The sequence below is a fragment of the Geospiza fortis genome, unplaced genomic scaffold, assembly GCF_000277835.1.
Source record: "Geospiza fortis unplaced genomic scaffold, GeoFor_1.0 scaffold217, whole genome shotgun sequence".
Classification (NCBI taxonomy): domain Eukaryota; kingdom Metazoa; phylum Chordata; class Aves; order Passeriformes; family Thraupidae; genus Geospiza; species Geospiza fortis.
The window spans coordinates 1425512-1440743 of NW_005054392.1; the positions used below are offsets into that span (position 1 = coordinate 1425512).

Below are 15232 nucleotides of genomic sequence, written 5' to 3' on the forward strand. Positions count from 1 at the left end.
CCGCACATTCTCCACACAACCTTCTCCAGGCTGAACAGCCCAAACTTTCTCAGCCTGTCTTCATAGCAATGGTGCTCCAGTCCTCTGATCAACTTCGTGACCCTCCTCTTGACTTGCTCCACCACTTCCATGTCCAGAACTGGGCACAGCACTCCAGGTGGGGTCTTACAAGAGCAGAGTAGAGAGGCCAGATCACCTCCTATGACCTGCTGACCGCATTCCTTTGCGTGCAGCCCAGGATTTGTTTGGCCTTCTGGGCTGTGAGCACACATGGCTAGCTCATGCTGAGTTTGTCATCAGCCATTGCCCCCAAATCCTTCTCCACAAGGCTGCACTCAATCACTTCTCTGCCCAGCCTGTAAGTGTGTCTGGGATTGCCACAACCCAGGTATAGGGCTTTGTACTTTTTTGAACTTCATGAGGTTAGCATAGAGCCAGCTGTCAAGGTGCCTGTGGATGGCATCCCTTCCCTCCAGTGTGTCAGCTGCACGTCCAAGTTGAGTTACTCTCTCTTAAACATGTGTGGTGCTACTTTATTTGTAAGCCAGTAGCTATGTGTTCTGTCTCAAGAAATATTTACACTTGTGTCTATAGTATTACTAGAGTCCTTGAAAGAGAAGATATCTGGTTTACAAGCAAATTAATACCTGTTGGGGGAAAAAAGAGAAGGGGGAACTTCATGCATAGATGTTTACTGTAGGTGACCAGTCTGTTTAAAGATAGGAAGAATCAAGCTGAACCACTGAGTTGGTCAAGCAGAACCAAAAATGCTGTTAAGTGACATGTATCTCAGGAGCAAGCTGACTTTTCCCTAACCCATTTTTCTCCTTGGGTCCTCTTAGCCTCTTTCTGAAGAAAATTGAACTTTTTCATGCAAATGTTAATGCAAAGCTGTGATCCCATAAAAATTCCCAGAGGCCAAATTGTTAAGAATGAAAACAGGTGTTCTAAACCATACTGCTTCAATCTGAAGTATCTTGTCTCCACTCTTCCTCCTCCTCCTTTTGTTATCCCTCAAAAATTCACGTAGTGGATCTGATTCTGAGATGCAGTATTTGCTGTGTTAAGCCATGACTACAGATTTCACCCAACAGATTTTTCCTTGTGTGCAAAAAAGAGAAATTCATGCCAATGTCTGTCTTGTATACTGAGCCATGGTTCTTCTAGATTCTCACATCTAAGCTAATACTGTTAGATATAAGGGCCAGAATATGGTCAGTCTGATTTACCCAGGCTTGTTCTTTAAAAACACTAAAGGGGTGGGGGGAAGCAATTGTAAGTTAATTGCATTTTAAATAGGAAGGTCATGGCAAAAGAAATATATGTAATTCTGGTAGCAAAGGTCTCTGCCAGTTGTTCATTTAATGGGGAAATGTGTGGATGGATGCAGAATAGCAGGGAAGAAAATGATGAGTGAGGTGTGGTGTCACATTTCTCCTGAACTTGACTTGTTAGAACAGTTTTGACAGCAGGCATTGGCATAGTTTTGGGTAGTTAAATACATGGCTGTGAATCTTTTATCCATGGACTGCATAATAGAAAACAAGATACAAGGTTAGTACTGAGTGTAGCGTCCTAAAGATGAGCATGGAAAGGCACAGAGACATGTTCATTCTTGCCGTCTGTGATCCAATGAGTTTTTAATTAGATGAAGTTCTGTAGAAACAGCTTCTATGGGAGAGTTCCTCTGTAGGCTATAGAGCAAATTCATTTACTGTCATGGCTTGAGTCATCTGAATAGATTCCCTGCACCACTCTATTCTGTCCATCTACCTCCTAGTCTGCCAGAGAATCTCTGCAGACAAATCTTAGGGACAAATCTGCACAGCCTAGAGGAAAGCACCACCAAAAATGCAGATTTGGGATGGGACTATGTCCTTAGTATTTCCTTTAGATGACCTCTGCTTCAGGTTCTTTTAGAAAGTGTGTTCTGAAATACCTGATTGCTCCCACAAGTTGCAGAGGAGGGGTTTAGTGCTTGATTTTCTGCTGTGAATTCTATAGCAGGGATCAGGAACTTGATATGCTTTTGTGTATTTTGCCTTTATTTATATTGCTTTGGTTGCTTCTTATGTGGCAGCAAGAGAGAATGTTAAGTATGAAATGAAAGAGCTGTAAAGCAAGCAAGCCCTTTAGAAAAGGAAAATGTGTACTTCATTCCAATTTTCACTTCTGTGATCTTTAGAAAAGCCAAGCTTCTACAGTTGACATGTTCTCTTCTGGTGGGCTATATCTCACAAACGGGGAGAATTAGAACATGGCAACAAAATTGAACACCACTAGTGGCACTGTACAAATAAGCTCATTTTTTGTGCTGTGTTCAGCATTTGTTCTTGTGAGCAGAAAAATATTCAGAAATGTCTGAAACGTTAGGGTGTTTTTCTTTAAAGCAAACACTGGCCTAATAATGCTATATTAATATTTAAGCTCTGTGATCTGAAGGAGTGTCTGGCTCACACCATGCCTGTTCCAGCACCAGCTTCACTGCATCTTAGTACAGAGGCAGTGACGATAGTGCAGAGCTGTTTGGAGCTTCCTGGGAGATCTGCCCATGCATAACAAGTGGTTGAGAGGTTTAGAAATGGATAAAGATGAGATCAACAGCCTCCTCAGCTCCTCCATATTCCAGCCTTCCCTGGCTTGCTCCTGACATTGACATGTCCTTAGTGAGTTCCCAATGTTACCACACCTCCTTTGCCAAAGACCTGCATGTTTTCCCAGCCTCCACTTCTTCCTCTTGATGCTTCATCCCCTTGTTTCACCAGCTCCTTGCATCTGCCACTGATCCCCTTGTTTCTTCAGTACTGCTACTTCTTACATCACTAGGATGGGAAAAGAGGATTAAGGATTGGACTGAGAGGGACACAAAGGTGTGTGGGACAGACAAAAGGAGGTCATGGCAGTGAGATCTGATTCATAAAGATCTAGTATCTAGTTCCTCCTTTGTTACATGCTTGAAAGTTTGTAGGAATTAAGAAAGCTGTCATAAACAGGACTGTGGATTGTTGGGAATCTGTCTCCATAGACCTAGGAATTCTCATGGGTTGCCATCTGAGATGAACAGCTATCTGAATGCCTCCAAATGTGTGCTCTTCTTTCCTTGGTACTCATACTAAAAAGCTGTGCTTTAATATATGAAAGGCTATGTGATGGGTTCTTTTTAAAACAGATCATAAGAATTTTCAGTTAAGCAGCTTAATTTAGTGGATACTTTAAGCTTCTAACTGTAAAACAAGGATAATTTTCTGTGTTTAGGTGTCTGAAAGTATTCAAAATCTTAGTGTATTTTTTATAAGAGGTCAGTCTTCTGTAGCAGCACTTCAGGAAATTCTACAGTCCTTTGGAATGGTTCATATTTGATTATAGTAATTGTATAGTGAGAAGATTCTGTACTGTTTGCTAAAAAATGTGGGTAAAATGGTTCAACATCATTCACACAGGATTTTCTGAAAAGTATTTTGTTTTCACTGTGAGCAGAATGAACTAATGATTGTACGTATGGCAAGGAACCACAAGGTTATAAATGCTGAAGGAAGTATTAATTACTTGGAGTCATTCCCTTTACAACACTCCCTTGTATTTTTCATATCAGTAGTATTATATTTCCTTCTTTTGTGTTTACTTTTACCATTGACTTAGTCTCAAGTTTATTACTGTATTAAGAAGGATTTTGTGTGTGAAGTAGATGATTTTTCTTCCTAGCCCTGCCAGTGCTACATTATTGTATTCTAATAGGCTGACTTTTGTCTAAACTAATCCAGCAATCTGTGTTTTTACAGCAGACTAATTCTAATGACTAATGTTTGAACATGGTTCTTGTGTGCAGCGCAAAGGTGTGAATTCAGTGAGTCAGTGGGAGCTTGATCCTGTTTATTCTAAATCAGCAGAAAAATAATATTAAACTAATAAAATAATCTGTCCCTGAAGACTCAGGGCATTCATATTTCCTTATGGGAATTCTTCCATTAGGTTTGAGACCTGTTAGAATTAGGTTTATTTGTAGAGGGAGCAAGTTGTACAGAGACCCTCTAGTTACTTTGGAAGTGAGAGAATCTACTTTTCCAGATTTGGGGAAATTTTAGCCCTGAACTACAAAGTAACCTGGAGTGATTTGAACTGCTTTTGAAGGAAACTTGTAAGATTAAAAAATACAGGTTTTTCTTGTGAAAACTATGCAATAAGAAGGCTTTATAGCATTCTGATTTTTTACTTGTAGAAGCACAAATAACAATTCTTTTAAAACAATGTGTGTTTTAAGCTGGCTTCAAGCAGATTCGTAACCTCTTGTTTCTACATATACCTGAAAACTGTCTTTTATTTGCAAGCAGCCTTTTTTTTTGTAGCAGGGCACTGTTTCCTTGTTTGTAACCACACAGGAGTTAACATTTCATGGCTTATAGACATTCTTTTTCAAACGAGGTATATTCTCTCCTTATTCAGGAAGCTGGTGGGTTTTCTATGCACACGTGTTGGCCCTGTTGTCTGTCGTCTTTTTACCTTCCTGCTTTTAATGTCTCTTTTACAGATGTCACCAGTCACCAGTAAGTCAGGGGACCTGAAATTTACCTCCAGACATGACACAGATAGAGACTCACCTGCAACACAGTAAGCAAGAAATGCTTTTAACAATTTGCAGTGTTATTCCTACAACAACAGTTGTTTAAAAACTGTGAGAAATGTTGGAAGGGTTGATTTTTTTTTTCAAGCAAAACAAGAAGTTAGCTTTAGGGTGATCAGTGGGAGAGTGCTTCACACCCAAAATGTGAAGGAAATAAGAGTTCTTACACATATGCACATCCCCAGAAGAGCACGGACTATAATGTACATGGCAATCAAAACTCAGGGATATGTGGTTGCTCACTGGCATCCCTTAGCTGTGTATTAGGATTTATTGCTGCAGACACCTTCTAAAAGTTAATTAATGTAAATTCCAAAAGGTTTTCACATTCTAAAAAGATGCCAGCAGCACCTTTGATGATGACACTTGCATTTCTTAAAAATTGTAGCTCTCTGTTGCGTGAAAGCTGTAAGCGGGTAAGATCTCAGCATTTTGAACAGGAGCTTCCATAATATCTTCAGCTTTTGCAACCATTTTTGCTTCAAAAATTGATATCTGAAAATACTTCCATGTTTGCCATTGTATCTGTCACCTAAGCAAAGTTATTTCACTGATCATTTTCCAGACTGGTTCCTTCCTCATATAAATAATCGACATTATGCTGTAAATGCAGATACATACCTCATTTGAACCTGTCTTTTCAGGTATGTATCTGCATTTACAGCATTATGTAGATTATTAGTAGATACAAAATCTGAATTTTCTATCTCCAGCTGTCTCTCAATTTGAAAATAAATTGTGAGTGGAAGGTTTAACTCTCAATCACTATGAGAAGTGGGCTGTGCAACCACACATTGAAAGAATTCAGTGTTGAATTTTGGACACAACTATTCTAGTGTTATATTCATTAAGGAAGGGAATGCCTTAAAAGCACAGTTATTGTGACACTTGACACAGTCTGTTAAAAGTCAGTATCAGAAATTTGGGATAATTCAACTCCATTGGTAGGACTTCAGGAAACAATTATTTTGAGTGACCTTTCCAGGGCATCCACTGAAAAATGTGGGACCACAGATTTAAAATGTGGAATCACAAATTATTTAAGAAGACTCAAGAATGCTGAGTCATACTAAATACAAATTTTTATTTTAATTGAAACTAGGGCTTTCCTGAGAAGATGTCACACTGAAGGAATAGAGCCCAAAAATTACTTCAGTTACATTTCAAAAAGGTGAAAGAAGACACCTATGTGCTTGAATCACTGGAATATGCTCCCTCATTCTGAACCATAGGGAGCAGGAGCATCATGGAGATTCCAGTCTGAAATCATGCATGCTCCGTGTCATAGCACTTCACAGCAGTGACCACATTGACCAGGTCTTTTCAGAAAAGACTACAATCTGTTGCCTTATTTTGAAGCTAGAAAAGAATCCTCTGACAGTGCTGATGCCACTAGTGTGAAAAACTGTCAGTATTTCTGTTTATAGGTATTTATACAGCACACGTCAGGTAATAAAACAGCTCAGAAAGAGGGCTGCCTATTTTTCATGAAAACTCTCACTTTACTTTGACCAAAAACATGGCCTGCCAGGACTCTAGTTTTCTTGGTCACTGCAGTCAATGTGTCTTGAAATATCCCTAAAAATTTATATACATGCAAGTGTTGCCATCTTAACTGGAAAAGGTTTATATTTCTGCATCTAACAGCAATATCAACGTGACTTGAGATCCAGTCCAATCTGTACTTAAATAGTTGCTCCACCTAAAACATGCTGGTTTTTTCCTGTTTTCTGTGAAAATACACTTAAGATTCATGTCACATTGATATATATGATATGAAATTTATATACTGCATAATTTCTAAGAATTGAGTGGTTGTGAAGTACACACTTTCAGTATAGAGAAGTGAAACTTTAATACCTGCGCAACTTGCTGAGCCAAATGAATGTTCACTGGTTTGCTTATTAGAACAGTATTGTTCACTATAGCCACAATACCAGCTGTAAAAGAACATGAATGGCAAGTCTTTATGAAATGTCTGTTTTTTGATAATTTCTGGGTGGAAAATAAGGTTTTGCAATAGTAAAATAAATTTTATACAAGATGGTAGTAGACCTTTATCTTAGCCAAGCAGTTCATGTGTCTTCTGCAGACTCTAGAAGAAATAGAGAAATTATGCAAAGTGATTTTAATCTAAGTTTTGATACATCATCACATCTGATGTTCAAATAATAAAAAGATGAAAACTGCTTCTCAAAATTAGAGTAGCTTTATATTGGAAATAGCATAGTACTTACCCTTTGAATAGTAATGGTTGGCTGCTACTTGTCAGCACAGCCAGTATGTCCTTAGGTGTGTTCCCATTGTATGGCTTCCTTGAGCTGCACTAGGTAGTGCTCTCCATAAATTTACATAAGACCCAGCTGAACACTGACTTTGGCACATTGGCACTTACAACACTGAATAATTATGATCTTGTACCCTAGTTTCCTCATGCACCAGTACTCCTCAAATTGTTCTAGGAATCCTAACACAGAGGTTCTTAGACTCCCAAACCTTTTTCTTAGGATGTTACAGCACTAGAGCTGCAGCAATCCACATATTCATAAGTATACAGTTTAGCTTTAAAAAAAGTTCCAACTACAAGCAGATATTCATCAGTTCATTAGCAAGGCTGATGTGTAAATATTTTCATCTATAAAACCCGATTACATTAGGACAGTATCATCAACAGTGCAGCACTTGTAACACCATTTTTTGTGGAAAAGACACACATTACATTCTTCAGTCTTGATTCATCCATTTGCTTATGTGTTTCAACAGCATTAAACAGTTCAGGTCATAAACCAAGACCCTTTTGTGCTAGGCACAATACAAATTTTGAGCAAAGACAGTACCTTCCTTTGAAAGGTCAGAGACGAAGTATTGTTAAGTATTTATAGTTAAACTTACACCTTCTGCCAAGAGTGGGAATTCATGGTAAAAGTGGTGTAACATCTACATAATCCCTGCTATCATGTGCAAGACCAGTTAGAGGCATCAACTGGAATATAGGAGCTTGACCAGTCCTTTCGGCACTGTATGAAGGCTGATAAGCAGAAATAGACATTAAAGCCATTTCTGACTCTGTCCTTGTTCAGGTATATTAAAATGGAAGAACTAATCTTAGGCACTTTGACTGCGTGTCTTACTCTTGTTGCATAAATAAACCAGGAATCTCTCCTTAATTGTAAGTGTTTTGGTGTCTGAGCTTTGGAAAGTGGAAAAAAACAAGTGCAATTGCTTTTATGAGAGGAGGAGACTGGTAATTTGTATTTTTTAATTACATCTGTTGTCTGTTGATCAAGACGAACTGATTTTTAAGACCATGAGCAGTTCTTTTCAAAGCAATGCTATGATAAAAACTAGACTAGTGGAGTGGCCTCATATTTTGTCTTCATGGTTTTTCTGCCTTTGTTCTGCTGTGGAACAGTAGTTTTTGTAGTTGTTTCAGCATTGTGCTCAAGAGGACAAGCAGACAATTGCTCTAACACATCAGCTGTAGGTGGAAAAAGCTCTAAATTTGGGCTAACTTTGTGTTTCTTTTACTCTTTTTATATCCACCTTCCTCTAGAGATACAAAGAAAAAGAAGAAAAGGATACAAAGGAATGAGAGAGAAAATCAGCACAACTTAATGAGCGTTGATACTCCTCTGTCATCAGTTACAACTAATGGTGTTGAAAACGAGCCTGCATCCTGTGGGGTGGAATTGAAGAAGAAGAAGAAAAAGGCAGCGAGAGGCTCAAACTTAAGCACAAGTGGAAGGACAAATATTGCCTTTGAGCTGGAGCACCATGATGCAGAGGCATAATTTATTTCTGAATGCTGGGGCGATGTTCATTACACGCATTGAAGGCTGCAATTATGATCTCTCTTCCAAGATTAACAACAAACAAATAAATTAAAATACTTAAGTATGCAAAATGGTACCAGTTGTGACTTATCAATAGTGCAAACCTGTTTTGGATGACTTTTGCCCTGGCTTCCTTGAACTCAACAGAACCTGAAGGTTCAGCTCCTCACTGGACTGGAAAAGAACTGAAACTGTCAAATACAATGTTTCCTAATTTGATATCTGATTAAACTGTCACTTAGGCATTTGTGTAGGCTCTAGATCAATCCACGGCAAGCAAAGAATCAAGTGAAAAAGTGTGATCTAGAGCAAAACATGCCCAACCACTACATAAGTTATTAAAGTAGCATTTTAGAATGTGCTGTAAGTTAAATAGAAGAGTGTTCAGGATGGTAAAATACCAAAGGAGTGCTGACATTAAGGTGTACTTGAAAACACAAGCTTTTAAAAAATATTTTCCTGACATCAAATACATGTTTGGACTGCATTTTGCAGCTCTGAAGGGAGTTGTGGAGTAACTACCTATGCAACTACATTGTCTTCAATAGGACTACTTGTTCTTATAAAATTTAATTAGTGTTGCAAATTCCAGGCAGTTGTATTTTTCAAATGGGGTGTGCTGCACATAGTAAAGATTCATTGCAGTTTTGTCAGAGTTCCTGGCTGCTTTGGCAGCAGTCTTGCCAAATATACTTTCTTTTGTCTGAATGAAATATTTCATATCCAACTATGCTGTTTGTTTTACTTGTAGTCCTTATTCACTTGTAAGCATCATTACTCTATTTTTTTACTTGAGTATTATTTTGTGAACTTTTACTAATGACTTCACTAATTAACTACGGTGTTAAATAATTTATGTTTTATATTAAACAAAACACTTTCTACCAGTTAGTGTTGGTATTTTTTCTGGCTGATGATGTCCAGTTTATTTTTACTCTGCTAGGAAATTCTTTCTCCTCCCCCTCTGAAGCAATAAATAACATAAAATTAGAAAGCCCTTATTTAGTAGACAGGGCACTTGATTCCATTAAAAAAAGAAGTGAAAATAACAATGCTGGGCACTGATGTGTGAAATGCACCCAGATGCAGAGGACTAGTTGCTGTATATTGTAATATCTTCCTTGCACATGTTTCGAAGCCAGAAAAATCTGCAAACTTTTTTCTTTTGAGTAAAGCACAGCAGCAAATCCTCTCTTTTCACCCCCTGGTAGTTGCTATTTGCCAGCAGTCCCAACTTTGCTGTGCCTGGAGTGTATGCATGGAGCCTTGCCCTAAATGGGGCTTGCGTGTGTGTACTGGAAACTTAGTGATGTCTCTTGCCCCAGTCAGAGGTGGTGTAAAATTACCTCACTCCTGGGGCTGCCTGATTCTGTCCAGGCTCCCCACCTCTTATGTCCCTGCAGTGTGTTCCAGCTCATCATCCTGTGTGACATGCGGCATTTAGAGATTTTATAATGGGGGAAAATCTCGACATCTTACATTTCTTAAAATGTCCTGGGTCACATTTAAAACAAGGGCAGAGCGTGACATCAGGCTCCACATCAGGAAGAGCTGAGCAGTAGCCAAGATCTAGGAGCTCATTGGAAAGCATTGTAAAATGTTAATTTGCCATTGTCGACGCTGAAGACAGAAATAACACTTCAGATAAACACCACGGAGAGATGGTAGTTCTAATCAAAGGCACAGCACCTCCTTTCATGCTTGCGAACTAGGGCTCCAATTATGTTCACTGCTCTGAAGCTGAATAGAGCTGCTTTGCCACACTTTCCAAATTGAGAGGAGAGGCAGCAGTAGTGTCTTCCAAGGCACAGTTCCAAATAACAATTAAGCAGAAGGAATCAGATAAGAGCCAAACATGAAAATGCAGGAGTTGAAAATAAACTTTTCATAATGTTTTCTTGTAATTGCAATAGCTTTTGTTTTGCTTCTATAATTTTTTTTTCTTCCCTACCACATGGTTGGTTAGAGACTTCTTTTCCTTTATACACAGTGTCACTGTGGTGCTAGTTTTCTGCATTCATTTCACAGAAAAGGAACAAAAATATCTGAAATTTAAAAAGGTTTATGATCCTTCAGTATTAAAATTAGAGCCTTCACCCTAAAATCTCTTTAACAAATTATGAGCATGACACAATGGCAAAGACAGTTTTTACCTTTTGTTCAAAAATATGGTTGATGCATTCATTTTTAGAAGAACTGCTTTTTGGTATCAGTAGAGTTTTTATTCTTCAGATACTGGTTTGGGATTTTAAATTTACAAAAAAAGGATAAAACTTTTAAACGCTTTAATGGTTTAAAAGGAAGTTTTTAATTAAAAAACTTTATATAATGCTTCTTGTTTCTATGTTAATGCAATCCACATATTTTCTAAAATCACTTTACAGTGAATATCATGTATATTTACTGAATATTGTTTAAGTACATAGAGGACTTAAATTTCAGTGGAAGAAAAGAATTCCAGAAGGATTCAGATTACCTACTGAAAATTTTCCTTTTTCATTAGATGAAGCATTACAGTGTCCTGCAAAATTGCTTCCTGAGCCATGATGTGTGAATTAAAATGCAAGAGTTATAAAAGTCTCTGTGAGACTTCCTTAGATGGTGACACAAGTTCATTACTGGAACAAACCAGATAAAATGTTGCTTTAAAAAGTGTGAATATTAGACATTTCTAGCTGTCTGGCAATAGCAGCATTGTGGGTCTTTCATTGTTCTGGTGTTCGTAGGTTTTGTGTGTGTGGTTACACCATAGAGTGGCTAGTATGTTTTTATGATAGGGCAGAGATATTGAGAACTGTGTGTAAATCAGCAACGCAGAAGAAAATATGCAGCCGTGTTTTCCCTGTGTTTCTCAATAGCCATCAAATTGCATTTCGTTTTTTCCTTAAAATAATTTGAGGAGCAGACATCATAAAACATAATAAGTGTATTTGTAGCATCACTTAATTCAGAAGGCAGTAGGGGATGGATCACAGTCAAACAAGGGCTAATGAGAACACAGAGGAACATGACAACCGAAAGTCTCTGTTGACTAGTGAACTAAATCTGCCGGCTGGACGCAATTGTCTGACAGAGAATTGAATGTCAGGATCATTTAGGGTTAACAATGGCCCACTGCAAGCAAAAGCAGACAGCTATGAAAAATAGCCGGCATGGTAGTCATTCTGCAGGGACCGTGGATGCAAACTTGATAATGAGGCACTTCATTCACTACATCCTTCTGCTCTAATTACTCAGGTGAATAGGAAATACTTCGTTGAAGGCGGGAACAGACTAGAGCAAAAACACTTGTTTGGTAAACACAAAGAGTGATGGGGTTTTTTAATGATCCTGTTCCAGCATGTATGAAATTAGTATGTATACAGTGCAACCTATTTTATGGATGTGGAAACTGGGAGAGGATAGAAATATTTTCTGGCTAGTGGAGGGAGGCCAGGAAGATTAATGTAAAAATTGGTACTCCAGGGTTTTTCCCTTAGAATTCTGTCCAGTGTCCATACAGAATATTGCAAACAAATTGACTTATTTTAAGTCTACCTGCTCTTGTAAAAATATACTGTGTTAGTTCAGTCAAGGGGGTTTATTGCTTGGAGTTTGGTATACATGCTTTAGGAACAAAACTGCTGCATGTAGGGAATAGAAACAAGAGGAGGTCTGAGAGGGGGAAATAAGCAACTTCAGAAGAAAGCTGCTGCTTGGGGGAGACTTGCAAAAATGTGGCAATTAGAAATTGGAACTTCAGAAGAAGGAACAGAAGATAGCATGTAGATGTGTTATAGCAGAGCTTTGGTTGCTTCAGTCATGTTTTTTAGACTTTAGAAATTCAGATATTTAACCACTTCACTTTTTAAAACATTTGTTTTGTGCCATTTACAGAAACTTTCAGGATGAACTCTCAGAACCCATGAACAACATTCTGTGTCCCCCCAGTAACTCTTAGCTCTCTGGTGTTGTAACTCTGACTGCAGCCTGCAGAGTTCCATGTAGTCTATGACTTGCAGAGCTGTTAGGAGAGATGAAGCTTTCATTCCCTGATTTCTGGTACAGGTTTTCAGGAGGCACCTTTATAGTTGTCTATTGCGATAGGCACTTCTGCCTTGATTCAGTCCTCTCCAGCCTCTTCATCTGGTGCAAGACAGCTGCAGCAGAGATTGGAACTTCAAGAATCAAGCTGCTCTTTCAAACGTTTAATGTCATAGGATCCCTTTCTTACATGTAGATGAGTTCTGCTCATAGTGATTTTGACAAGAGTTTTGTCTTGTGTTCATCTGTTGTGTGCAGGTTGCTCGCTGCCCTTCCCTTCAGAAGGGTTTGTTTACCAGCACTGGGATGTTTATGTAGAGTGCCAGTCCTGCAAGCTGCTCAGAGTAGATGGACCCCAATACTCAAAGCTCCAGCAAAATCAGCAAGGAACAGGCTTTGAGCCAAAACATCATGGCTGCAACTTGTGTATACTAACTTTAAAGGCTGGGAAAATATTTTCTCTCTTGTAGTCATAGATGAAGATGTCAGCTCAGCATTTCATATGAAACTTCGTCCACCTGAGTGTTTGTGAGGACTTTGTCAAGCCAAATGAATTTTCACTGTGTTTGGCTGTGACAAGCAAGTTTACAAGTCCTGTGTAATGCTCAAATGCAAACAATCAGCACAAGCTGCAGATGCCACTTTTAGCGGAAAAAATGTTTCCACACCGGTAAAGCAATATCAGTAAAATCTATGCTCTGAGTAGACTTCAAATTTTTCTTGCATTTATATCTCCTGCAAAGGCAGGGAGTGTAATAAACTAGTGTGTAGCAGCTGTAAATTTTCTGAGGATTTATCTAACCACAAATACATCGAAATGGGGAAATAGGTCTATATTAAACTGTGCAAGATGCTGCTGGAACTCAGCCACTTCTGCAACATCCTGTAATTAATTTATTATGACAGGTCTGGCAAACTGAAACACCCAATACGCTTGCGACAGACTGTTATGATATAGATGTTTGAAAACTCTGTAGTCACATAAAATGCAGGTATTAAAGGAAAAAAGAAAAAAAGATAGCCCAGTGTTACCATTATTTTTCTGTTATGTAGAAATTTTTCACCAGATTCACATTCACCAACATCCTGGAGTGCACATGGCAGACTCAGTACCTCTGCCTGCACTAGCTGGGAAGGAAATTGTTGCAGAATATATTGGCTTAGATCCTACTGTTCTGGGATCAGAAGGAGAGTTAATGAAGTTCTGTGGACATGTTCAACTGAGGGACCTCTTTTCACACATTTTCTGAGTCAGCTCAGGACTAGCCATGTCTTTTGGTGATGAAGTTAATAAGAGGAGCTGAGACACTCAGTGATGGTTTAACTTTCTTCTTGATCAGTCCGTATTTGTTTTACTGCCTGTGTTTAAGACTCTTGGTTTCATTAAATAACAGTGAAAGAGTTCCAATTGCCTGTGAGTTGCAAAGAGAAATAGTACAGATTTATCACAAACCAATTTTTTAATGTCTCTAGTTCCTACAGAGGTGACTAGAACAGGTTGTCCTTGCATTCAGCTGATTATCCTAAGTTCATTGCCTCAGTTCTCAGGTAAAATAAATACTAAATTTCATCTTTTTCTGGAGGTTATCTTCAATGTTGAACATCCTGCTATTAATCCACAGCTAAACATAGCTAATTCAGCACTGTGCAACTGTATCCTTTGAAGAAAATCCTCTTTCTCTCCTCCCAAATTTTTGGTAAGTAGAATAGGCTGGTTTGCTCCCTTGCTTGCACAGCATGTTTCAAAGAGCACAAGTTAAGCCTTTGCATATCCATTGGTGCAGGTGAGCCATGCAGAGTACATGCAAGTAGTTATCATCACCAAGTGTTACTCACTTGGCAAGGCTGGTTTTTTATGGACTATAATTATTCCTTTAGTTTCATCTCAACGTTTTTATTTTGCCATTGCTTCATCAGCTTACTTTTTTTTCAGTGTATGTCATCAGGATTTTGACATCTTTGTATAGACACTGTATAAAGCAACTTCATGTTTTGTTCTGCATTCATTTTAGAGCTTGATGGGGATATACAATCATGGGTGTAATAGTGACATCAGCCTGAGGTTCATTAAGATAAATGCCATCCAAAGCCAAGCTTTAGCAGGCTGCATAAGCCTATAATAAGCTTATACGGGGTTGGTTAATCCCCACTGTTTTTTAGTATAATGTCATAATAAAAAAAGTGACATCAGGGAAAGGGCAGAAGGGGCAGTAAATGTGCTCTGCAGTGTGGCCAAGCGCTCCTGACATCCCTGCTCCTTAAGCAACAGCATGAGCAGAGCTGAGCAGGTCCGGGTTGCATTGGAGGGTGACTGAAAGTGGCTCTTTGTTAACTGAGACAGAGCTACAGACCCACGAGCATCCCAGGGTGGCTTTCCTTGGTGATGCACTCTGGGTGTGCACAGGCACACAGAAGGTGTGGAGGAACACGTGACCCTGCACTGGCTTGGTTCCCAAGGATACAGCTTCATTGGACCTTGCAGGCCCTGTTCTCCTTGGGAAACATCCCGAAATCAGGACTCCCAGTTTAGACCCCAAAGGTTCTAATTTGTTGCCTGTATCCAAAGGCTTGGATGAGAAGGAGGTGAGCTGCCTTTAGGGTCAGCAAGGGCACCCAGGGCACCCTCCTCAGGGGCTGGTACTGAGCAGGGCCAGGGCTCGGGCTGCCTGCTCCCCAGGGAAGAGTGCCAATCACTGAGCCAGCACTGGGAAGGAGGGTGGAGTCTCTAGGCAGCACTTTTGCTTCACACTCGGTTGAA

At 39.1% G+C, this 15232-nt stretch overlaps 1 protein-coding gene across 2 annotated transcripts in view; it reads left to right on the top strand.

The window, feature by feature from the left end:
* AHI1 (Abelson helper integration site 1) overlaps window positions 1-9338 on the top strand; it is an 84740-nt gene extending 75402 nt beyond the window's left edge. For both annotated transcript variants that reach the window (XM_031060853.1, XM_031060854.1), the window contains exons 24-25: window positions 4526-4605; window positions 8172-9338. In XM_031060853.1, coding sequence (XP_030916713.1) covers window positions 4526-4605; window positions 8172-8409 — 318 coding nt within the window. In that variant the 3' untranslated portion in view covers window positions 8410-9338. The remainder of the gene's footprint in view (window positions 1-4525; window positions 4606-8171) is intronic.
* Window positions 9339-15232: the final 5894 nt, after the last annotated feature.